Below are 26224 nucleotides of genomic sequence, written 5' to 3'. Positions count from 1 at the left end.
GTCCAAACATTGACTTTTCATAAATATTTTAGCAAACAATGTTGGTAAATTCTTAAATGTGAGAGACTCTTTAACGTGACAGCAGACTGCCTTATAATGACACATAATATTGATACAATCAATTTAAGACAATTTCATTAAAAAAACACGACTTTTCCTTTATTTCTCCCTTACAAAAGTTGTGAAAAGTTTTAACTTACAACCCAAGCAATAATAATAATTAACGTTTCAAGCGTTTCTTTAATAATTAATTATAAGCGAGCATGAAGAATATTTTTAAATACATTTCTTATGAGAAAATTGCATATTTATGATTCTTATTGCTTATAAAATTTATAATTACAAAAATTTGTTATATTTTAATATATTTTTCATGTGAGAAACTCAGTCTATAAATTTTAAAATATATTTAAATACAAAAATCATTTTTATATCGCATTAATACATTTAGTCAAATGTTATAAAATGAATATAAATTAGCAAGAACAAACAACTCATGCCTTCACATCTTTTTACAGGGATACAAAGACTTGTCAAGCTGTGTAAAGATAGGAAAGAACGTAATGACAGCGATTCGGTTCTTGTTGCATGTCTGGTAAGTAAAAACATAAGTGATAAAGAAGTAAAAAATTGTATAGAATTCATTGTATAGAAAATTAAATATCGATAGTTTTGCATTGTGTTATTAAAAATCAGCTAAACAAATTTTCTTACTAGGATACAAAATTTTCGAATTATTTCAGTCCATTTCTAGAGCCCTTCTGCAATATGCATATGGATATATATTGCATGAGGGTGGGAGCATATGCATATGCTTTCACCCTCCGGATTTTTAAATTTCAAGTAGTGAGACCCCTATAAATAAAAAAGTTTTTTTTAATCATCTAATGAGAGTATTTCTCATTGAAGAAGTAAAATGAAATTATCAATGAGTCAGCTATCATTGTGGTCAGAGAAAATTAGTTATTATATTCAAGCTAAACAAATAACTTCGTGAAAATCTTTTTAAAAAAAAAAGTCGATTCGACATTATTCGCAAGTAAGATAACCAGTTGATTAAATATACATTGTTTGATTTTTCGTTTCAAATCTATCGACTTAGTATTAGACAATTTAGTATTATTTCTTATCTGTCTAAAGTTTTGTACTTTGGACACTTGGAAATACAGAAGATAAATTTACTTAGATTTCTAAACTATATATTATTAAGTAGATTGGCCAGTGGACTCACTAAGCCTCGAAAAGAAACGCGGGATACCGAATACGGCGAAACTACTGCCTTTATCAACCGTTATTATAGTTATAGTCTGTACTCAATGGCAACCGTTATAGTCTGTACTCAATGGCAAATTTCTGACTAGGCAACTGCTTACCCCCCCCCCCTCCCCGCCCAGACAAGTCAACTGCAAAAGCGTTACTAGTGTAATTGCCATAAAAAGTTTATGACAAAAGTAGATTCTATGAATTATAAAATATTAAAATAACGCTAACTTTCTCTCTCTTACATTACTTAATTAGTTTTAAAAAATACCAAGTATTTGTTTAAATATAAAAGAGCACAAATAGTCATGAGTCACAGTAAATAAGTAAATCAAACCTTGTATGTTATGGAAGTAAAAAAAAATATTGAATTATAACAACTCATTAACAAGTTAATTAAATTACAAATTATATTGAAATGTGAACTAAATTGGCCAATTAAAAAAAAAGAGGCCTTATAATGTGCATTGTTTAAAGTCGCAAAATATCTAAATCCGCCATTGCATATATTTATACAGTTTTATTACATTATTTTCAATTAGCAATAACAAGAAGAAAAAAAACTGTCAATTATCTAAAAATTTATTATGATTGAAACTATATTTTCTGCACATTGTATTTTGTCACTACATTTGATAAATAGAAGCGACAACGAAAATTTGAAATATCGTAGCTCAATTTATGAAAAAATAAAATGTTGAATGAATTTTCTTTATCAGAAATATCATATTCTAGAACTATTTCAGAAATATCTGTTATTTCACATTATGATAAGGGAAGAGACGATTACGTTCTTATAAAGATAAGTCGGTTGTAATTTCTTAGAGCTGTTCTTGCTAATTTCTACATGGACTTGATAAATGAATTAAAAAAATTCGGAATGCTATTTTAAAATTATAACGTTTCTAGGCAGATACACTTATAATCAGTGTGAAATAAAAATTGTTTTACACAGAATGCAAACAGTTCAACTTAGATATAAAGAATTTCCCACCTAGATATTTCTTGGATATTAAGTGCTCACTAAGGAAGAGTTATTAAAATATTTGATTTGATTTGTAATTCATTAAAAATTAAAAGTAATTTAAGCATTTTTCTTCATTAATTTCATAGCATATTACAAACGAAAAAAAATAACTTTTCTACTATTTTAAAATTAAAGAAAAAAATAGCTCTTCATTATTTTTCTCCCATGCAAGTGTTTTCTTAAATTTTAAGAAATTTTTCAAAATAATTTTTTAGACATAATTTTGAAATAACAATGATTTTTTTTTTCCTTTTAATGAAATTTTTATTTGTTCAGCAAATTTTCAAATTAAGTGTTTTTGTTACAGTTAAAGTTGAGGTAAAATGTTTGAACTTTTTAAAGAAAAATCTTGTGCAATTGCAATTAAAATTTAACGTTAAAAATAAGCTAAGATGGGGAAAAACATTACTACTCTTCCCTATAAATATAATTGGATGTATTCATGGGTTCCCACACATTGCATGATGTAAAAAAAATCAAAATTTATTATGCACAAAATGCAAAAGCTGTAATGTAACAAATATTGTTGAATCAAATCGAAAACTCTATCAGGTTACGATGTTTAAAACGAGGTGTCAAACTTCCTCTGCTTAAAAAAAGTCGCAGATTTTCCTTGGCTCTTAATTCTCTCTGTTCTCTTAAATTCCTGATGAAATTTTAAAATATAAAGCAAAGAGCATTAAAGCTAAAGCATTTAGTTCTCCACAATCATAACAATAGTTAACAATTTTTTTTCCTTATTATAAATAATTATATTTATATATTATTTATTTTAATGTATTTTTATTTATTTTATTCTATTAAATTTCCTATATTCCTAGTCCAATAAAAATCTCTATTTTCTTAATTATATTTATATTTCTAAATATGCATAATTATTTAGGAAAGTTTTCTTTATTTTTCAACATATATATAATATCAGTGTCTAACTGTATAAAAATGGAAGTAATCAAAATCCAATGATGTTTAGATGTGGAGGGAAAATTCAGTGGAACTCTGATGTCTGAATTCCCCAAATATTTGAAAGCCAAGTTTAAAACCACTAAAATATTTTCATGCTTCAAAGCATGCTGATGTGAAATTAAATTAGTCTCTTGTCAGAGACTAATAGACACAGAATTGCATCAGCTCTGAAAGTAAAAACAGTAAAATAAATATCACCCAAAAGAAGAGGTTTTCAAGTGAATTGGAAAAAAACTTAAACTGTACAGTTAATTTTAATCTTTTTTTTTTTTTGTACAGTACTTTTAAAATGGATTAAAATTTCGTTTTTTTTTTTCAGGCCCATTTAAATTTAGAACATTTTTTATTTAGCTAGTGGTAGCATTTGATTTTGAAAACTTTGGTCTAAAGGAATAAAAGCTTATAGTGCCTAAAATTTACTATGTTGCACAGAAAAATAACCTTGATATCTTATGAATAATCTTACTGTTATCAATAATGCATTGCAGTACATTACATAATGACGTGTTCTTTCATAGGCGGCCCTCCGGAAAATTGCAGCAGTGCGAGCAAAGGAAGAATTTATTAAACTAGGAGCCCAGGATTTAATTGAACCTCGATTATGGGATGCTTTTTTAGCACATTCATCCAAACGAGAGAGTTATGTTTAAAATGAATATGTACATGTACAGCAAAATCGTTTTTTATTTTATTGATTCAAAAGAACTTATTTTATGTCTTCATCCACTAAATGAAGAATTTTTTTTCAATTATTTCAAACTATATAGTGTTGAAGTAATTATTTGACTTGTAATATGCTTAAAAAACTCTTGTTTTTAATTGATTTGCTATGAAATTTTCAAATGCATTGCTTGGTTGTTATTAATGGTATTTTTAAAAAAATCTTTCTTATCACTTATAATAAAAGCTATTTTGCAGTTTTATTGCAAATACAAAAACTACACATTCAAAACTAAAGAGGTATTTGTTCTGATTATGTTGTGTATGCTAAGCATATGGAATTTTAATCGACAAATTTACCTCAATAGATAGATCTAGTCAAGTTCACACTTCTCAAAGTTCTTTGAAATTTTTTCACGCTATTTTTCTTTTACTATCATTATTGCTACAATCTGGATCATTTTATATGTATATATTATTAATACATATCAAACAATTTTAAAAAATCTACAATATTCTATCAATGAAAGATTCTCTTATTCTTGATATTAAAATGTAATCATGGAATTTCTTCAAAGATCTTGAGAAGAAGTGAGGTATTTGTGATAAAATTTTTCTTGAAGTGAACGATGTATTAATTGTTACTGCTATTTTGATTATCTGAAAATAAAACAATTTCAAACAAAATTGCTGGAATATTTTTTATAAAATATTAAAATGCACTAAAATCCTTTAACACAGCATTTAACAGGAATATTAAAACTTTTTGGAAATAAAGCACCCGGATTGGATATATATTTTAATTATTTATAATACTATTGCAAATTTTTTAAAACAAGATGACAGAAAATAAAATAAAATCTAAATTCATTTCCTAAAATTAGAATATTTATTATAACTACACAATAACATTTAACTGTGGAAAATGATGGAATTAAATAATTTTGCTTTACAAAATTTATTGGTGAATCACAACAATTATTTGATTTCTGACAATCAGTAAAATATATTTTAATACAAAAATTCCTTAATTATTCAATAAATGTTGCACAATTTTTTAAAAAATTAAAATTACTTTTGACAATTAAATATGATTAATTGTTGAAACAAAATTTGTAATAATTTAATCATATGCAAGCAAGAATGCGAATTTAGAAGTCCTAATTTTTAGAGTTTTCTACATGCTGGTAAAACCAATGAATTGAAAATATTAGGAATTCACAAAAATACTTAGTTGTTCATAAGAAAAGGAAAGGATAAAAACTCACTATATGAAAAATGACTTATTATGTATACATTATTCTGCAGTGAAAATTAGAAAAAAAAAAAATTATATAAATGTAGAGAGTAAACTCTTTAAGAAAGCAATAAAAATTATTTCAAAACATTTACATATCTATGCTCTATTATATTCAATTTCTTATCCAATCATAGCTGATTAAAGTTGGCCACAGCAATTTAAAAATGAATTGTTGAGAGTTACTTTACTACTAGTTTCAAATTATTCGAAAAGCTGAAAGTGAAATAATTTTAACCTATTCTAAAGGATATTAGAAATGTGACTGAAAATAAATTATAATGATAATATTGAAGGAAAAAAAGACATAAAAGTTTTGGAAAATATATCTTATACAGGCTTATGAAATACAAATATTAAAATTATTAATATAAGGATTCAATACATAATGGAAAATATAAGCTCAAACCTGGTTGAATTCCATCAAACTTAATAAATATATAATCAATCAAAATAATCTTCAATATCAATATCAGGGTTTAAAATATCTTCACCATACACGGACAAATCTAAGGCATTATGAATAAGATTCTCAAAAGTCTCTTCTAAGTCAGTTTCTCCAACCAAAACGGCTCCCTGCATCCTGCCATCTTGCATAACCACTTTAACATATTCTGTTCTTTCGGAAGATCGTACTATTATCTCGTAGTCAGTACCTAGTTTTTGTCCATTGTACAGTCCAAGTAAAACCACCTGTAAAAAGAGAAATTAATAAAGAAATATTACAAATTATGGGAACTTTTAGAACAGCGTAAAATAATTTAAAACAGCAAGATAATGCAGTCAATGGATAATTTCACTGATTTTAAGTAAGAAGGTTTTCCCCCATCTCTGCATGGACATAGCCATCCTTTTTCTTTTTTTTAATATTTTAGATTTACACAAACAAATTTATTTGCAAGATTTTTAAAACTAATTGAAATTAGATTCTTTTACATGTAGAAATTTTGGAAAATGAGAGGGCTTAGTCATTATTTTCTTGCCTACACAGATATCTCTGAAAAGTTACAAGAAATATGTATCTCATTTTTCATTCCCAGCAGCAAAATGATTAGAATATTATGATTTATAACAAATCTTTGAAATTAATTCGAGCATAGATATGAAGCCTACATTTCCTAGAAAATTTCGCACTATTTTAACACGATTGAGAACTGGGAAATTATCAATTCACCTATCAACATTTGCTGGTGGGAAATATTCATTTATTTATTCAACTTGTAATCATTCAATATCTGTTTTACATATGCTTAGCTGAATAGGCTCAAACATTTTTTTAAAGATTCTCACTCTAGTTTTGTGTGATATGCATTCAAAACTCCTCCTGTTAACATTTTTCCCTCTCAAAAATAAAAGAATTAATAATACGTCCAATATTTTTTAATCATGCCTTTGGGGCATGGCTTCCTTGCATCATTATTTATTTATACTAGCTTCTTTTTTTTTTTTTTTTTTTTTCTTTTCTAATTATAAAGTTTAAAAAAACATTTTGGGGCATTTAGATTTTGTGCATATTCTATAATTTGATTTTTTATATAACAGATAAATAAAAATATTTCAGCACCATAAATGTGATGCAGCATAGAAAAAAAAGGGTTTCGTGAAGGAAAAAAACTCAATTTTAAAGTAGTATGATTTACATAAACAAAAAAAACAAAAAAAAAAATCTAAAATTTTATAAAATGGATAAATTATATCAAACCATCCTTCCTTTCCTTACTATATACAAATAAATTCTGAAGATTAGTCAATATAAAGGACAGGAACAGTTAAACGACAACACCTCTTTAATTTCAGAGAAAATCACTAAATTTCTTATAACAATCAACACAAAAGAAAGATATTCAGCATATTTAAAATAATTTGAAAAATATACACGGAATATTTCATTCTACATATATTTTATGATGAACAACTTTGTGAACTAAAAGATATTGTAATATTATTTTGTGCAGCTAGGAAAGAAAAATAATATAAAATTTTATTATTTTGTAATGCAGAGAGACAGCATGAAATACATTTTTAACATTAGAACTACCAGAGATCAACATGGACATAGATTCTACCAGAGACAGACCAATCATTTTGATTGGTCTGGTAATTAACATTGGCATTAAACAATCATTACAGAAAAGTGGAAATAACTTTAGAATATGTATTTGAAATTACTGAGCTATTAAATTTAGGGCCAACTTATTCCTTGGGGAAGTTATTTCAGTTCCTACAAGAAATACAATCACTGTTTAAGTCTAGTCACTTTCTATTTTCAATTTATAATCCTATTATTTGAGGACATATTTACGTAAATATTAAAGTTTAATATTATTTGTTTGCATATTAAATTAAAAAAATGACAGGTTAACAAGGATTTAAAATCTTATCAGTTGAATGAGGAGTTAGATACAACACATACAAAATAACAAGCTTAAGATCAAGTGACAAAATTATATACTAACAGTAAAAATTGTTTTATATTTGCAAATTTTTCTATAAGAATTATTTTATATTTAGCACTAATTTAAACTAAGATGAACTATTTCATAAAACAATATGTCAAGCATTTATCAAAAATACAAAATTAGTATCTTTAACATTTAAATCAAAATGAGTAAGCAAAAAATGTAATCTTTATTTCAGAAACTTGGGTATAGTGGAAAATACACTTAAAATTTATATCTAAGTTTGTTGAAATAAGAAAAATTAACAGAATACAAAAATATTTATTCAAGATACAACCTGATTTATAATTCAATATATACTATTACAGTAGCCCTTGAGTGACATCAAATCTTAACATTAATTTAATCCAAAACAAATAAAGCTCTAGTTTTAAATAAGAAATTTTTCAAATAATTTAAGATTGCAGACAATTCTGTTGATAAAAGTAAGCACAGCCTATTTATTTTATTTGTCATCAAATATTTCTCTATACTTATAATAAAGCTCAATGTGTGTGTGTGTGTGTGTTGGCGCTCTACAGGCCAGACCATTCAACCTACATCTACCAAATTTGGCACGTGTATACCTTGGAGGCCGGGAATGTGCACCTGCGGGTTATTTTTTCGAATTTTTAATTAGAATTTTATTTATTTAAAAATTAAGCGAAATTTTGGCATGTTTCTGCTATAACTTCCGAAAATATTATTGCACAAAAAATAATTTTATATAAAGTTAAAGATCAAAAATTTATCTTTTAAATGATACCAATAAAATTAAATTTCTATTTTTAATGCATTTTTAAATAAATATTTTAATTATATTTTTCAACAATTTTTTTCGTACAAAATAAAAATAAAATTTAAGCTGCACGAGCATGTTTTGCATTCATGCGAAAAAATTAGCTTTTTTCAAAGTGTTGCCATCACATTGATTAAAGCTCCAATTAAAAATAAATTAAATATTTTTGGAAATGAAATCTGCAAAAATATAATTTTCGGCACGTGTCTGTAGGAAGTGAAACAAATATGAAATATTATTTTTTCTAAAAAATAAATTCAAGAAAAATTATTTTATGATCTTTTACACTCTCTATATTATTAATCTAATAAATCAGTTTTATTTTAAGGCAAGTTTTGTTTAATATGAACAGGATATCCATTCAAATCAGGGCCACACAGCTAATTTGTAAACCTTTAGTAAGACACAGATCTGCTAAAATGATCTAAATGGAAAATGATTATATTTTATGTAATTTGATTCAATAAATGCTCTAATAAATAAAGAATTTTTGATTTTACATAAAGCTTCTGCTGTGTAAATCATGATTAATAAATTGTTCTTGAAACACTAATATTTTAAATAAAAAGAGTTAATTTCCAGTCAACTAAATCAATCACTTAAACTGACTGATTTATGAAAATTTGAATATCACTATTCAATAAAAAAGGATAATTTTAGATTTTCCATCGATCGTTTCAAAGAAAATACGCCAATCAGCGCGCAGGTTTCTCAAGGTTAATTGGCCTAAGATTATGAAAATGTTGAGTTTTTCTAAATTTTTAACATTCAAAACTTCATAAATAAGTCTTAGTTGATCGTGGAAAATAGAAACATTTATTCATTTATTTAAAATTTGTGTGTCCAGGATATTTCTCAGAATATGATACCTTACTGCATTAAATTTAGACTTCATAATTTTTGAAATATATTTATAGGCCGGAACAAAATATTATTATTGATTTCATTTCAATCCTCTTGAAAGCAAAACTAAAAACTGAATTTTATGCTGAATCTGAGAAATTTTTGGTGAATTATTCTTTGAAATATTACATAAATTATGGAAAATATTTTGTAGTTCACATAAGACTTATATACCGAGCGATTCTGTTTGCAATACTCATATTCAATAATAATAACAATAAATAAATAACAATAAAGATGATAAATAAAATAAAACACTTGGTTTTATTAAAAAAATATCTTTATATTAACTGCAATTTCATCATTTCCACTTTAAATTAAAATTGAAGTTTTACCGGAAATGACAACAAATTAGCAAAATATATATAGTAAATTGAATAAAATGATCTAAACAATAGTATAAGTTTGGTATGACTATCAAAATTTGAAGATTAAAAATGTTTTGTTTGAGAATCTATTAAGAGACCAGTTACTTAAAATATTTAATTGAAAATTGTAGCGAGCGGTAATACTGGCGAACCGGCTGGTCGCCAAAGACGGCTAGTAATAGATAAATATTTGAGATTTAAATCAAATTTGCAATATAGCAATGGGCTTCGCACATTATGAGTAGTTAAAATTTCATAGCTTATAAATGATTTATTTAAATTTTATACATAAATTTGCAATAAAATTTCATAGTATGATTAGAATTATGAAATCGCATCTTATCAAAAAAGGATATTAAAATCGAAGAGAGGTAAACTTAACTTGTTTGATTTGTGAGGAATTATTAATGAACTGAATTATCATTATTAAAACAAGATATTCAACATTAAAACATTTCAAGATATTCAAAGTTAATTCCTGAAATAATTTAACTTATTATTTTAATTGACTTATTTTTCATATGTATCATGAGAAATTACTCTGACTATTTTTGACATAATGTTGAAACATTGTGAAATGAAAAAAAAAAAAAAATTGAATAAAATATATTTAACCTTATATAAGTGCATTTATAGAAAAATTTATTAAACAGCCAATACTTAAGTATATTGTTTTAGAATTGCAAGATTATTTCTATAATAATTTTATTACAAACACACACAACCAAAAAAAATATTCTTGTAAATATTGCTTTCATGATTATTTTATTATTTTCAATATACATAAGTATTGGCAGTTTTATATTAGTTAATCACAGTTTTTGATATTTTAAAAAGTTACAATTTTTGATAAATGCTAAAGAATGCATATAATATATTTGTTGCATATAAAACAATAATGGGTACTTATGGATATTTAGGATCCTGGGATTTTATTCTTAAGCAAATAAGTAATAATGCAAAGAGGTTGCATTATGTATAATAAAGCTCGGCAATCTTGGTGCAATCTGAAAATTGTCAAGTAAACCAGGGGCCGTAAATATCCACAAGTACCCAGTAGTGAAATGTCTGCATAAAACTGAAAATGAATTTTGCAAAAGCTTTGTTCAATGTCAATGTGAACTATAAGGATTAAATTTTCATATTTAATTTCAGAAAATAATAGATTTTCTTTATTAAGAATCGATTTTATACTAAATTCATTTTAAATTGCATATTATATATTTTAGAATCCATCAATAATGGCATAAACTTTCAGCAAAAAATTAACATTAATCTTAATCTAATTGAACAATTTCAAAAAATACCAAAAACATAAAAATATTATATTATATATAAGAAGACATGAAACAGAAAAATTATTCATTTAAAGAACCTATAGTTTGATAATAATGCATATCAAGGTGTAAAACAATTTCAAAAAAGTAAAGCAGAAATGTTACCTTGTATCCAAAAAATTTAGTCACATGAGTGAAAAGGTCAAAACACACATCAAGAATAGCAGTTTCTCCCCGCATATCACAAGCCATACATTTAGCAGCGTATGCTCCCATTTGTCTAGCTTGTGTCCATAGTCGCATCTTGCATTTAAAAAAAAAGTATTAAAAAATTAATAGATATTAAAACAATTTATAAGCCATACCGTGTATAAACTGAGAATTTTTGGAATATTTTCAAAGGCTAAATCGAGGAGTCTTAAATACGAATTCGTTAATCTCGCAAAAAAAGTTAGTACTTTCCCATTAGTTGGGCACAAGCAATAAATCGTTAAATATCGTCAATATAGCCCTTTTTATTTCTAAAGTTTATATTTCTTCAATTTAAGAAAAAAATTAATTTTAAAAGAAATAAACTATTTATTTTGATGAAATAAGTTTTTTTGTTTTTGAGAAATGATCTGTTTTATTTTCGGAATTATTTATTATTGTTGGTTTATTAGCATTGTCGCCAAAATGAAATATGTGATATTGACGAAATGCTTCCAGTTAACGGAAAAGCGCCAAAACCTACAGAACTCTATTATTATATTTTTGTGTAAGTAATAAGCATTTAAAAATAAATGTGCTAGTCTTAGATAAAGGTATCAGAATTAAAACTATAGACAATGGCGTCTGGTGATTTACTTTACAATGATTTGATTGTAAAATGCTCGATCCTTTTTAAGTGTTTGGCAATATTTTCTCCCTCTTGGCAATGTGTTAGACTGTTCCATTTATTATTATTACTGCTTATGTATATTTTTTAAATTTTGGAAAAATTTTAAAAGGAAGAAAAATGCAAAAATTGAAAGAAAAGTGGATTATGGCCATTTTATTGTTCCAACAAGTACTTTCAATAATATTGTTCCTTAAAATTGAAAACACAAATCTGACAAACTGGCTTATGGAGATTTATATTTTTTCACATTCACAAACAGAAATTATTAACGTATCATTTAAACTGTAAAAATTACGTCAATAATTTAAAAAGAAACTGCAAATTCTTATTTTTAAAGAAAAGTACTTTTGATTTATAAACGGAATACTTTAAAAAGTTATTGTACATTGTTTATTTTTTAAAGTAACGAAAAATTCGTTAAAATATTAACAAACAGAAATATGTTGATAAGCTTTCCAATAATGTAAAGGTTAACAAATTCATCAACTTTCCCATATAGAAAAAATTAAATTATGAAATATTAAAAAATATTAAGTAATGCAATATATATTCAATATCAAACTGAGAAAAGTCAAATAATTTTGTTAGCACTGCTTAGGAAAAATTGCAACTTTAAGCACAGTGATAATCTTACAAAAAATGCCTTGCTTCTAATGCCTAATAACATTAAATTTTAAATTCAACAATATGGTAAAACTTTTTCAAAAGAAGATAAACTTGAAAAATTTCTTTAAAGGTAAAATTAAAGCATACATATTTATTTTAATGAAAAGGTACATATACCCATGAGATTTTGTTAAAAATATATAAGTAAATCATAAGAGCTTTTTTCTTAATTCTGAGGGGAACAATTCATGATGTTCTCCATTGTATTATTCACACTTTTATCATTTTTCAAATATGAAAAGCTGCAATTATTTTGTTTTATTTCTGTTTGCATTAGAGCTCATTACAAATAATAAAAATACACAAGTGACAGAAAGGTAATAGAATTTTCCTTAAAAAGTCTCTTTTAGCATTTAAAAAATAATGAACAAGAAATATCTATTTTTAATGAGTAGTAAAGAGCTATTTTACTCTTATTAATAAACACTTCATTATCCTTTAATACCACTTTAATAAAAGAACTATATATAAAAGATATTGAAATATTATTAATCTTTTTACCTGAAACCAATGTTTTGATAAAGACCATGATGCAGTGCATACATCACCAGCAGCAAATATGTGCTCCAGATTTGTTTTCATCTGATCATTCACTTTTATACCCCCATCAGTAGCAAAGTCAAACTAATTGAAACAAATATTATTTATGAATGATCTATGAACTTCATTTAGTAAAACATAAGAAAAGTTTATAATAAATGAATCAACTAATAAAGATATGACTAATTTAAGATACTTCTCATTAAAAAAATTAGAATAAATACAAAGAATTAAAAAGCAAGAAATTATGTCCATTACATATTCCTTTAATAACATTAAATATAACAATAATTTCAGTATAAATAGTTTTTGACAAAAAGCAAATACTTTTATTGCAACAATGAAAAATGATAAATTTTATCAAAAATAGTTTATTCATTTCTATAAGAATAAATGGTTGCAACTGATAAGCAACCATTATCATTAACTTTGTCAATACTGAAAAGTCCTATACTCCAGAAGATGTGTGGTTTTCCTGCCCTATTGTTAATTGTAATTGATTAAATACCAATGATGTGTGCTTTATTCATTAGAGAAGCTCGCCCTGATGGATTTAGAGAGGATAGGGAAGTTTTCTGAGATTCTCACAGAGAGTATACTTTTGCTAATAGCCTCAGTTAAGGGGGTCCTTTTTTGTATATCAACCACTTAAGAACACGGGCTATCATTATAAGTTTTGAAATGGTTAAGATGTTTTCTTATCTTTGAAAGCATTCCAATATTTTAATGTATTTGAGCTGGAATGAAAAAGTTAAATTTACGAATTTGGAGAGGGAGAGATAGACTGCAAAGTTAAAGTAACAGACTGAAATGAACACGGGTATCTTTATATTAAATATTAATTCAACTATATTTACTAATTTCTTTTTAATAGATATTTCCTATGTGGTGATTTACTGATGTATTCAATATCATGGAAACATAATTCATATAATTCTAAGTATTTTGTACAATATTATGAGCATTTAATGTGAAATTTGACAATAGCAATTTTTAAAATTTTTAATTCATTCAAAGGCTTACTTTATTTTTCTGCAACAAGCCAGTGTTAGGAACAACACCTGTAGCACTAATAATAAAATCGCAACCATGAATTTTGCCATTAGTTAATTCTGCAAATACTGGCCATGAATCTAAAAGATTTCATAAAAAATACTAAATCAGTTGTAATACAACAGAAAAAAGTAGCACAATAGTGCTTCAATATTCAAAAAAAAATATGATTACAAATACTTAAATTTTCTTTCAATATTTAAAATTTTATTTAAAAAATTAATTCAAATTATTTAAAAAATTAAATACACATATATTTATTCAAATTAAATACAGAATATAAGTTTTCATTTCTTATTCATAAATAATTTATTCTTATGTCACTAAATCTTTCATTGTTACAAAAAATGTCTTAGTGGATCAAAAAATTTTGCAAACTGCATCAGCGATTAACATTTATGAAATCAAATATAAATACAAAAGCAATTTTGATTTACCTTCAGTTTTTTCAGCTGATATTTCTCTTTTTATTTTCAAAAATTCCTCTCTTTCATACACAGCTTTAATTTCACACTCATATTCAATATGAATATTACGTCTCTCCTTTATTATTCAAAAGAAATAATAATTATTCATTCTCATATAATTGTATAATTAGCAGCATTTTTATTAATATTTGGAATTAAAAATAACAATATAATCAATTAATGAATAAACTGTTAAATAGTAATTTTTCTTTATGCAAATCACAATTTGAATAGAAATAAAATTATTATATAATTGAGAAAAAATATGGAACAGCTAAAGGAGAATTAAAAAGTTTTAAATGATACCATTGTGTGAATAATAAATGATTCAGCAATAATAAACAAGCAAGTTATTTTATTTTTCATATTTTCTTCTTCCAAAATTATATATTTCATAGAAAACACAGATTTCAAATATTTTGTTCAAAAAAATTAATATTTAAATGAATTAAGATAATAAGCAAAATACTTGGTAAAACTAAAATTAGATTAAAAACATCGATTTTGCTATTCAGCAGAAACACTTAAGAATGTTACGTAAAAGATGTCAGGAAGAACATTATATAACAGAGCAGTATTTAAGAATTACTGACAAATCAAATAATATGTATTAAGTATGATGATCTGAAAATAAATGATAAAGTCTGAGAAAAAATATTCCTAAACAGGATCTAAAATCAAATTAACAAATAAATCTGAATAAAAGTGTTTTATTATATTACTGATTATTTTTATTATATTTAGTATTATATAGATTTAATGTTTATCATTTCATAAAACATTTAAATCATTAGAAATAGATACCACCATCTTTCCCTTGAGGTTTACATGCATTGACCAGTCAGGACCTAAAGCACTGCCCATAACAGATTCTGGATGAGAATCACCTACATATGATATAAATAAAATTTCATAATTAATAAAATATAGAATGAAGAGACATATATCAGTATAATAATAATATATCTTTCAACCAAATAAAAAGAGAAAAATATCAAAATTATGATTAATTCTAAAGGAATTACTTATTTATCAATATGTATTATGAATCTGACCCGATGATATATATATATATATATATATATATTGCTTTATTGCCAAAACTCCAAATCACATACATGAAAGAAATCTTTTTATAAAAATCATTTGATATCATTTAAATCTTAATATAGAAAATGTTTGTTGCAGGAAAATTTTTTATCATAAAGCTTCAATATACATATACTCATACTCATTTATCACATATACTCATACTCATTTATCACATATACTCATTGTTTATGTATAATGTTTTAAAAAATAAACAGGAAATAAGAAAATTAAAAAAGTATGTAAGCCATTATATAATGAATTCAATAATTATATTTCAGAGAATTAGTATATTAATTCTAATAGTACTATCCTAGTCAAATTTACTATTGGTTTTAACAATCAGAAGTACAAAATTATTAGTAGATTTTTTTTTATTAGTAGATTCTAATTTATAATTTTATAAGTAGATTCTAATTTGTAACAGTTTTTGGGGATGAAAAAGTACAAATCACAAATAATTGCTTTAAATTTTAATTGAATAATGTTAATCACATATGCTATTTCATTTCAATAGCCATTAAACTATTCTTGAAAATTGTAGCAGTAACATAACATAATTGCAGTAGAAATATGTTTCATAATCTTTAGAGCATAGAGTTTTATGACAGTAAAACGTCAACAATACTTTTTGTCATTTTATAAAATTAGATACGATAGAAAAGAGAGAATAAAACATAATTATATCAATGTGTCAAATCTATTTTTAAAGTACTAAAATTTTCATGTTGTTTATTAGTCTGCTCAAGAATTATTTTAAATTTCAAATGAATATCAGAAAAAAACCACTTTATAAAATATTAGATTAAAAAAAAAAATTTACTCATAAACTGCAAAATGAAATAGATATATTTCCAAGAAAGTGTGTAGAGGATGAAAATATTTTTATTCATTATAGAGTTTCTTAAATCATAACATGTGTCTCAAAATGGGGCTACACAGCAAATATTGAAATATGGCAAATTTCCTAAATTACCTTCTTTCAAATTCTTCAATATAATAGATTTCATTAAAATTCATTATATAACTATATTTAATTTAATTTTTAGTTGCCATTAATTAATTATTTATTTTTTCCTTATAAGTAGTTTTTTTTTTTTTTTTTTTTTCAAAAAAGGTACCAAAAATTCTTGCAAAGACAGGTTGCAAAAGTAAGTTTGATGTATAATATTAAAACCGGTTTGCACAAAGTTTCCTTTTTAACATAACATGGATAAAAAATTCACATTCATTAATAATTTCCTTCATTTTACCTTCCAATTCATACTTCAGCCTTTTGGACACAGTAGGGCCTTCTTGCTTGCCTTCTTTTAAACAAGGCAAAAAGAAGTTCGCTGCTCCAGCATCAAAGAAAGTAGCTCCCACAGATTTATCTTTGATGGCCCATATAATCTGACAATTTTCAATTTCATACCTTTAAAAAAATATTGTCAAAACTTTTTTCTATAAAAAAAAAGCTTTATAATAGTTTTAATAATGAATACAAACAAAATTATATATATATATATATATATATATATATATATATATATATATATATATATATATGAAATGTTAAAAAGTTAAAAATAATGTTTTAATCAACAACTTTTCTAACAAATGGCTAGAGAAAAAAGACTTCAATATTAAAATATTTTCACTCACTAAATTTTAAATTATTTTTCATTGCCTTTTTATAGGTTTTATGTAAAATAATAAGATTATTTACAATAATTATTACACTAATTCAATTGCAATTCCTCCATTTCCCACAATCAACACTCTTTTAGCAGCTGAAAGCCTTTTCTGGAACACCTATAAAAATAAAAGACATTAAAATATTTTAATTAAAAATAAGTTTCAGTGTAAAACATGATGAATCTTTAAAAAATTTTCAAGAATTATAGATTACCCAACTTTAACCATAGTGAGACAATATATTTCAAAAGTTTTAACTAATTCTATTTATTCTAATAATATGAATATGCGTGTGTTGGCATTCTACAGGCCAGACTGTTTGAACTAAAGTTACCAAATTTGGCATATGAATATATATATACCTCATATACACTCATGTCCATAAATTAAGGATAATGCAAGTTCAGGAAAAGAAAGAGTCAGAAGCAAAACAAATGTGACTTATTTGTAAAGCTTATTTATTAAACAAAAGGTAAAGAGCAAAAAAGATGCTATATGTGATATCATTAATAAAAATTGTGATTTTTTACTCCCTGGAGCAAATTACCAAAAGAAACCTATTTACAAAAACCAGTATTACATGGTTTGTATGATGGTTAATACATAGTATGTCTCCCAGACGATGCAATACAGTCCGTACAACGCCTAGGCATGCTGAGTATCAATTATCTTGATTGAAGAATATTACACCACTCATCAAGCAATGCGCTCCGAAGTTCCGGTAGACATGTAGGAGGTGGCTGACGGGCTGCAACTCGTCGGCCAAGTATGTCCCACCCATGATCTACTGGATTCAAGTCCGGTGTGAATGCTGGCCAGTCCATACGGGAGATATCCTCCGATCGAAGGCATTCGTTTACGATGTTTGCACGGTGAGGACCGGGGGTTGTCATCCATAAACACGAATTCTGCGTCCATGACGCCCCGAAACAAACGTACATGTTTGTGATGCCTCTATGTATTATTATTTATCAGCAGCTGATTTTTCTTCTTTTGTAGTGGAAACATTGTAGAAGTTTGAAAATCAAAATAAATGGAATAGAATTTTTTTTTTTTTTTTTTTTACATGGTTTGAAGTTTGAAAAGAGTTATAGGTAGTTTAAGTAGATAACAAACACTACTTTCTCTATCTGGTAAACATTTAAGAAGGAGCAGGATATGTTGGGTAAATATATTTCCATGCTCGGAACGATGTTATTTCACAATGACGTCCCGATAGATTTGGCCTGTCATGGTTCCAATTTGAACACGCAGGCCACTTCTGGAACCCAGAATAAAACCTTGCCAAACGAGCAATCCTGCACCACCGTAATGGTGTCGTTCAATGATGTTCTCTTGGTGGTAACGCGTACCTGCCGCTCTCCATATGAAGTCCGGCGAGAATCAGACTGCAAGCTAACCCTGGACTCGTCGAAAAACATCACACAAGCCCACTGTTGAGGTGTCCACAATGTATGCTCTCTACTCCAGGCTAACCGCAGGCAACAGTGAGTCGCAGTAAGTGGAACACATCTTACAGACCTACGAGCATATAGACCAATCTGCCCTAAACGTCTGTACACGGTCTATCTTGAAACTGTCGTACCAGTGACTGAAGATAGCTGATGAGACAGGTCTGATGCTGTGCTCCTTCTGTTTCTTTTGGCAGCAACTTTCAACTACCGGTCCTCATTCGGCGTTGCAACTCGAGGGCGACCTGTGCTGTAACGTCTACTCACATTACCACAACCTTGGAATCGTTTCCAAAGCCTGGAAATGACACTCTGGGCGATTCCAAGTTCCTCGGATACTTCCAGCTGGGTACGCCCACATTTCAGACAGCCGATAATTCTACCACGTAAAAAATCATAAGAATGCATCCTTTGTGTCATAACTATGCGGTTATTGCACTGAAGGCTTAGAAAACGCTTGCGAACAATTTTACTTGTTTGCCTGTATTCCTTATACATCACTCTTTTACACTCTCGTCATTGTGACGTACTATCGATGTCATCTGGTGGCTTCCTGCAATTTGCATACGACTTTTGAAGATGTTTGTAGTCATTTTAAGGGTGATATATGTATTTTTGAGTTCGATTTCCGCGTCATTCCGAATTATCCTTAATTTATGGACATGAGTGCATATTTATATGCGAGAATATATCTCTCGGAGTAATTTTTTTTGTTGAAATTTTTAAAAGAAGAATTTCAAATAATTAAAAATTAAGGTGAATTCTGACACTTTTATATGATAGTTTACAAAAATATTATTGCAAAAAATAAATGTTGCACCATTTCAGTTTTTTTTTCTTTTTAATGATATCAATTTAATAATTAATCATTATTTCTGCATTTGGCAATTAATTAATTTTTTTTAAATTTATTTATTCATTTACTTTATGTTAAATTTACATCAAAATACCACATTGCTGCTCTGAAATTTAAATTATTTTCTTGTTTTATCAAACATTTAATTGTGTTATCCCCACCATTGTTAAAAGCTAAAAGAAGAATGATTATGTTTACTTGCTAGACAAATAAAATATGAAGTAACAATATTGAAAAATTTAGAAAATAGATAATCCAATATTTATGTTTTTAATAGTGTTATGATTTTATGGGATTGATCCTCATTAGAACATTGCAAGCTCCATTTTCATATACACAATGAATAAAACACAAGTAATTTAGGTAATTAATTTAGATATATAGATTGTGGGAAAAGATCTCATCACTAATGAGAGTTAATATATATATATATATATATATATATATATATATATATATATATATATATATATATATATATATATATATATATATATATATATAAAAGCAGTTAGTTGGGAGTAGCAATCATTTAAAGTAGTTGCAATTGTTATAGAAGCAACATCTGATGAGCTTCTATAAAATTTTCAGATATATTTAAAATGATAGAAGATTAATTTAAAATTTTAGAAGATATAGAAAAGCAAGTCCAAACTGTGATTATTTAAAAAATATCGGGCACAAAACAGAATGGATCACAAAGGGGAGGGAGAGAGAGAATTTGCAGAAAAGTTTTATTCTTTTGAAACAGGACAAATCTAAGAAAGTTTAGTCATAAGCATTTCAGTATTTCTAAAAAGTGAGTTCAATTAAAAATGCTTTTATATAAATTAAAGCAAGAATGCATTTTATTTAATTAAGCATCATTAAAATGAGTTTGTTTATAGGGAACAGATAAATTGAATTCACCAACATATATTTAAATAATTTACCAAATTTCCAGAAATTAATAACAATTAATATAAAAATTAAGCTACAGAGTTTCTAAAAAAATCAGCCCAAAGTTACAACACAATGTATGATTAATTCATACAAATGATTCTAAAAAAGTGTATTACCTCAACTGTTTCTGTATCTCTTATCCCCAATACAAATGGACTAGATTTAGCAATTACCTAAGACAAGATAAATTATAGATAAATAAAATAATGTTAAAAAAAATAATATACACAGGTATTATTTATCAACTTCACAGTTAATTGTATATATATATTCTGAACAAGTCATATAAAAATAGCATCTCACTTTTAAAAAGAAATTACTAAATTTATATGACAAATATCTAAAAAGTATAATGACTTGATGAATGAAAAAGAATAAAAAAGTCTCATTTATCCTTAATTAATAAAATCTCTTAAAAAATATGTGATATAAATTATAAACTGAAAATATGTATTAATTATGTTAAAGATTTCCATCAATAGAGATAAATTTGAATAATATTAATGAAATAATTATTCATGCTACAATTAAGTAAAACTTTTTTACATTTAACATAAAACTAATATTATTACATAAAGCAAATTGAATTTTAAAATTCCACATTGTACATATAAAAAAATGCTTACTTTTGGAACAGCACCAGAGCAAATACATAGCCGTTTATATCTAACAATTTGTCTATTGGAAAGATGAATTTCCTAGGGAAAAAAAGAGGGGAAGTATAAATCTAATAAATGTTCTTGAAACAAATTTTTAACCATGCAAACACTATTTTTTATTACATATTAACTATCAAAAATAAAACAGTATTTGAATATTAATCTTAATAATTCTTAACTAAATTCGATTTAATTATCATAATAAGGAGCAGGATTTAAAAAACAATCAGGAATTCATCATCATTACATCTGTTCTATATGCCTAAAAAAAATCAGTGAACATTTTTCACTGAAAATCTGGTGTAATTGCAATATTATTTAAAGGAAAATGAATAAAAAAATGCTCTATAATATTACTGTTGAAACAAAATAAAAATCAGGAAATTTTTCCTTTAACATAGTGGATATGGTTTTTGTAATATTTATGGAGTTTTTTTCATTGGAAAAAAGTGCATATATATGCATTCAATAAAATAAAATGTCTCTTAAATAACACAAAATTCGTATTCTTAATGATCCTGAAATATATTTAAAATAGAAATATTTACATAGTCTTACATGTCTTTCATCATTTATTTCAATTGCTGAGGAATTAATCACTTTACAGTTTGGATGGCATTTCTCAAGATATGCATGTGTTTCTTCTTCTACATCAAATTCCTCTAATCTTTCTGATATCTAGACAAAAAAAATAAAAATTTAGTAACCAAAATAATTATAACATTGATACTAAAATCAAAAATACTTCACATGGTTCTTTAAACATATCTTATAATGAATTATTTAACTTATTTAAGAAAGGAAAAAAAATTATTATCATTTTCCTTATTAAAACTTTCATAAAAAATTATTTACTTAAATTATTACTTTCATACTTAAATTATTACTTTTTTAAATCTAAAAGAAAATTAAACATTTATAGTATCTCATAGTCGCAAAAAATACATTACCTTTGGACTACATCTAAGAAAAATCCAAGATCATCTCTGACTATGGATCCACAGTAAAGTTCTATCATTTTTAAGTCAATAAATGTAAAATCTGTACTCTTTTTAGATAATCTGTATGTCTATCTATACTTTTCTTTCTACATCAATGATGAATCTACCCAAAACACATATTAAGAAAAATAAGCACAATAAGTAATACTAATTGTTATGTGAATGGGGGGTTTTCTTATGTTCAACATATGTGCCAGATGCTAAGTAAAGATAAAAAAAATTAACTGCTACATCAGTTGTATTACACATAAGAAAAAAAACTAAGGATACCCAGGATATAAGGAAATATGCAGTTCACTTTAATAAGAATTTCATTAATGCATTCATTCAAGAATACTACTAGAACAATTGCGGAATAAATAATGTCAACATATGTCTGCTACTTTTATAAATATTACTTATATGATTGAACAAAGAAAATGTAAATCGAAACTTACTTTATTGATATTTCTTGCAACTTTAACCAGGGGAGAAGCTGAAATCAAAATCACACTTCCTTCAGGGTCCTCTATAGCTAGCTAATGAAAAATAGAGGAATTAAAAAGACAGCATGCATGAAATGATATTAGATATGTCTGACTTTTAGCAAGAAAATAAATTATTTTCATATATTGAAGTAATTATGCTGCAATAAGCCATGTCACATTTAGTCAAAAATATAGCATAATGTTGCATGGCATTAATACTTTTTCAATGCAAAAATTACACTGATTAAACTATACTATATACTATCTTTAATTTTATTAATAATTAAAAATAATAGTTGCAGATAATCTATCTATACATTGCTTTTATACATTTAATATATATCATATTACAATCATATCATATTACCTAGCATATTACATTATGCTAGCAATTATAAAATGCTACTATTCTGGTTATCATATATAAATTTTAAATTCACTAAAGCCATATTTAAATCTCTTATATATATATATATATATATATATATATATATATATATATGTAATGATATTTTAATTCTAATTTCAATTTAATTAATTTTCAAGATTTTATCTTAATTTAGCCCATAGTAACTTCATTCTAAAATATTCTCTTATTTCGTGATCCAATTCCACTGTCTCTACTTAATTAATTCAAGAGAAGCTTTGTTAAATTGTTGAATCAGCTAAAATCTAACTTTCCCACACTGCGTGTGAAGAGATAAAATATTGTTGATCAGGCAACTTCTTTTTTAAAATCTCCCTGTGTTTCCCCTACCTTGTCCACGCGTATAAAGAAAATCCCTATTGAAATCTCATAATACATTAGCACTGTAAAGAAATATTTTCCCTATCAAAATCATAGGTTATATAAGACCAGGGATAAAATGTCCAAGCGCTTTTTCCTCATTCCTTTCTGTGTGCTCATCGCTTGTACATAAGCTTGTTTCTTCAAAATGAAATAAAAAGACGTCACAAAATTAAAAGTATCTTCAATGTCTTCAAACTGCATCATGCTTCACAACAAATAATGTTATATATATATATATATATATATATATATATATTAACCAATAATTTCTTTCTAATTCTAACCTAAATAAGTGCCTGAATTATTTTCAATGCTTATTTTTAAAGTTACCACTTTATTTATTTATTTATTATTATTATTTGTTAAAAATCAGTCACAGAAATTATTTTCAGTCTTTGGTAAAACACAGTATAAGGAAAAAAAAATGATTTTAAAAATTAATACAGAACCAAATTTATAAATGTACTAGATAGCTAATTTTCATAATATGAAATATTTTTATTCATACTGATCAAGAACATTGTGTAAAACACAAGGAAAAATTTTCTAGGACTGTTTTCCTTTATATTACTATTTTTAATGCTATTATTATAGAAATGAACTTGAAATCCATGTTACAGTTACAATTAGGAATTGCATAGATTAATTTTTTTTAAAAAAATATTAATAAAGTCTATATTGCTAATGAAGAAATAAAAGTAAATAGCATCAAAGACAATATTTTTTCATCTTATATCATCAGATATTTATATCGATATGGATTAATTTATATAGTATAGTAAACATAAATATATCAATGTTACAAATATCATAATTACTAAATTTGATGAAATGAAGTTCATATAAGATTGGTTTGATTTTAATAGAATGCTTTTTCTCTCTTTTTTTTTCCAGTAAAAAAGTTTAATTTGCAAATAAAATTTCTTGTGAAATTAAAATTCTTTCAATTCCACAACTATATATTATTTTAGTTGAAATGCATATATTGAAATATAAAAACATAATCCACTTGTAACAATCAGCCTGTTTTTATGCTTCTTAATAGAAGAATTAGACAACATTCATATTTCCTAGCACTTACTTAGTTATAAAATTATAATAACCTATAAGCATTAAATTGTATGATTCAGGGTTAAAACAAAGTCAATGTTTTTATTTTAATTCATAAGCATGAAGTTTAATTTTAAGCACAGATTTCAATACAATTATTTTAAATTATATTGTATATGTCATGATTAAGAAAACTGTAAAGGATTAGAATTTGTGATAATTACTCTCCTATATATTGGACCCAGGAGATTTTTTAAAATTCAATTTCCCAGTACTAAATCATTTATTTAAAAAAATTATAGATATATATTATTAAAAGGCATTTAAAATATAATAAAATAACAAAATAATTTTTTTACTTTCTTTTGGCTTTTTTTTTTTTCACTGCTTTATAATTAATTAAAGAAGGAAAAAAAGAATGCATAAAAATGAAGAAGTTCTGACTTCAAAATCTCGCTAATGAGTGATACATGTCAGCTGAAATACGCTTAGAAATACACACTGACTTGCAGACAAAGTAAAAAAGAAATAATGGAATGTGACAGGTGAAATATAAATATTCTATTTTTAAGATGCAAGGTTCTAACATGTTACTATATTATGAACGCATAAAAAAAAAATACTTTTTTTTTCAATAATATTAACTATTATTTCAATAAAATAAAATTAATATTGGTGACTATTTAGCACCTGAATCTTTCTAAAACATTAAAACTTGCATGTAGGAAGAACAATATTTTGCATTCTAGGCATTATTTGTAAAATTAATTAGGGCAACTTTCTACATTAAACACTGTTAAAGGGTTAACAAGAATCCCCCCCCCCCTCTTTACAAAATTACAGGTACTTGCTGCAATGAAAACTAATATATCCTCGTAAGTTTTGTCAATGGTATCAATTCAAGAGAAAAAAGCTACTTTTGTCACAAACATAGATTCTAAAATATTTGCAAAGCAATGAGTGTTTTTAAATGATAATTCTTACTCTGTGTTGATAAACATTAATATTTCACAATAAATTAAGAACACTAACCAGAATGACAAAAGACAGTAAACATATATTCATACCAATTAACATTTCAGCTTCGTCCTTTATGAATCAGTGGAAAATATTCAAATAACATGAAAAAAATGGAACAAATTTACTTAATTTTAGAAACAGAAATGATCTTGAAACAAGTAGTTTCAGCAATATAATTTTTCCCTGAATCAGTTTCGTTGCTAGATTTGCATATTAACGATAAAAAAAAAAAAAAAAAAACTGAATTCCTTACAGAGTAAGAGTTAGGTTCCCCTTAATTGTTTTCATTGCGCTTACCATACTTTTAAAAAACAATTAATTCGTAAGTAAAATTGAAAGCAAATAAATATTTTAAAAAAATTCATATTTTATTATAAAATATTTTATTACTTGCTCTGCACATGAAACACCTGCAATTCCTCCTCCTATTATAGCAAAAGTAGTTTCAAAAACTGAGTTCTCTAAACTAGAAGCCATGCGTTCCTGTTTGCAAACAATGAAAGAGAAACTTCAAATCACAATTGCAGTTACAAAAAGACGATGGCTTGTTGGACAGTGGTGTCCTGTTCTCCGGGAGGAAGGCTCCAGTCAGAATCAAATCAAGAACCATCCAAGAATAAAATC

The 26224-nt window shown here is 25.7% G+C and overlaps 2 protein-coding genes across 3 annotated transcripts in view; one reads left to right on the top strand and one right to left on the bottom strand.

Annotated features, from left to right (window-relative positions):
* LOC129968263 (uncharacterized) overlaps positions 1-4188 on the top strand; it is a 44100-nt gene extending 39912 nt beyond the window's left edge. The window contains exons 14-15 of the mRNA XM_056082119.1: positions 519-595; positions 3769-4188. Coding sequence (XP_055938094.1) covers positions 519-595; positions 3769-3900 — 209 coding nt within the window. The 3' untranslated portion in view covers positions 3901-4188. The remainder of the gene's footprint in view (positions 1-518; positions 596-3768) is intronic.
* A 705-nt stretch (positions 4189-4893) lies between these two features.
* LOC129968444 (pyridine nucleotide-disulfide oxidoreductase domain-containing protein 1-like) lies at positions 4894-26102 on the bottom strand. Of its 2 annotated transcripts, none has more exons than XM_056082307.1 (13): positions 25991-26096; positions 22711-22791; positions 21831-21950; positions 21240-21311; positions 20730-20786; positions 17408-17481; positions 16941-17101; positions 15406-15485; positions 14569-14674; positions 14102-14211; positions 13040-13162; positions 11158-11295; positions 4894-5900 (listed from the first exon to the last, which is right to left on the bottom strand). In XM_056082307.1, the coding sequence occupies exons 1-13, from the start codon at positions 26075-26077 to the stop codon at positions 5652-5654; spliced, it is 1458 nt and encodes a 485-aa protein (XP_055938282.1). In that variant the 5' UTR covers positions 26078-26096; the 3' UTR covers positions 4894-5651. The 2 variants fall into 2 exon arrangements, with proteins under 2 accessions (XP_055938282.1, XP_055938281.1); XM_056082306.1 differs by having other exon boundaries at positions 4899-5900; positions 15403-15485; positions 25991-26102.
* Between the last annotated feature and the right edge of the window lie 122 nt (positions 26103-26224).

This window comes from Argiope bruennichi, chromosome 5 (genome assembly GCF_947563725.1).
Source record: "Argiope bruennichi chromosome 5, qqArgBrue1.1, whole genome shotgun sequence".
NCBI lineage: Eukaryota > Metazoa > Arthropoda > Arachnida > Araneae > Araneidae > Argiope > Argiope bruennichi.
This window is presented reverse-complemented; position numbering and strand designations above follow the sequence as displayed.

What these genes read in the sequence shown, in the direction of transcription:
- LOC129968444 (XM_056082306.1), bottom strand. Translation starts at nt 26,077, where the DNA reads ATGGCTTCTAGTTTAGAGAACTCAGTTTTTGAAACTACTTTTGCTATA. An exon ending in GGAATTGCAATTGAATTAGT is followed by an intron (nt 17,102 to 17,407) that starts GTAATAATTATT and finishes ATTTTTTTAAAG; the next exon opens with GTATGAAATTGAAAATTGTC. An exon ending in ATCAGCTGAAAAAACTGAAG is followed by an intron (nt 14,212 to 14,568) that starts GTAAATCAAAAT and finishes GAAATCTTTTAG; the next exon opens with ATTCATGGCCAGTATTTGCA.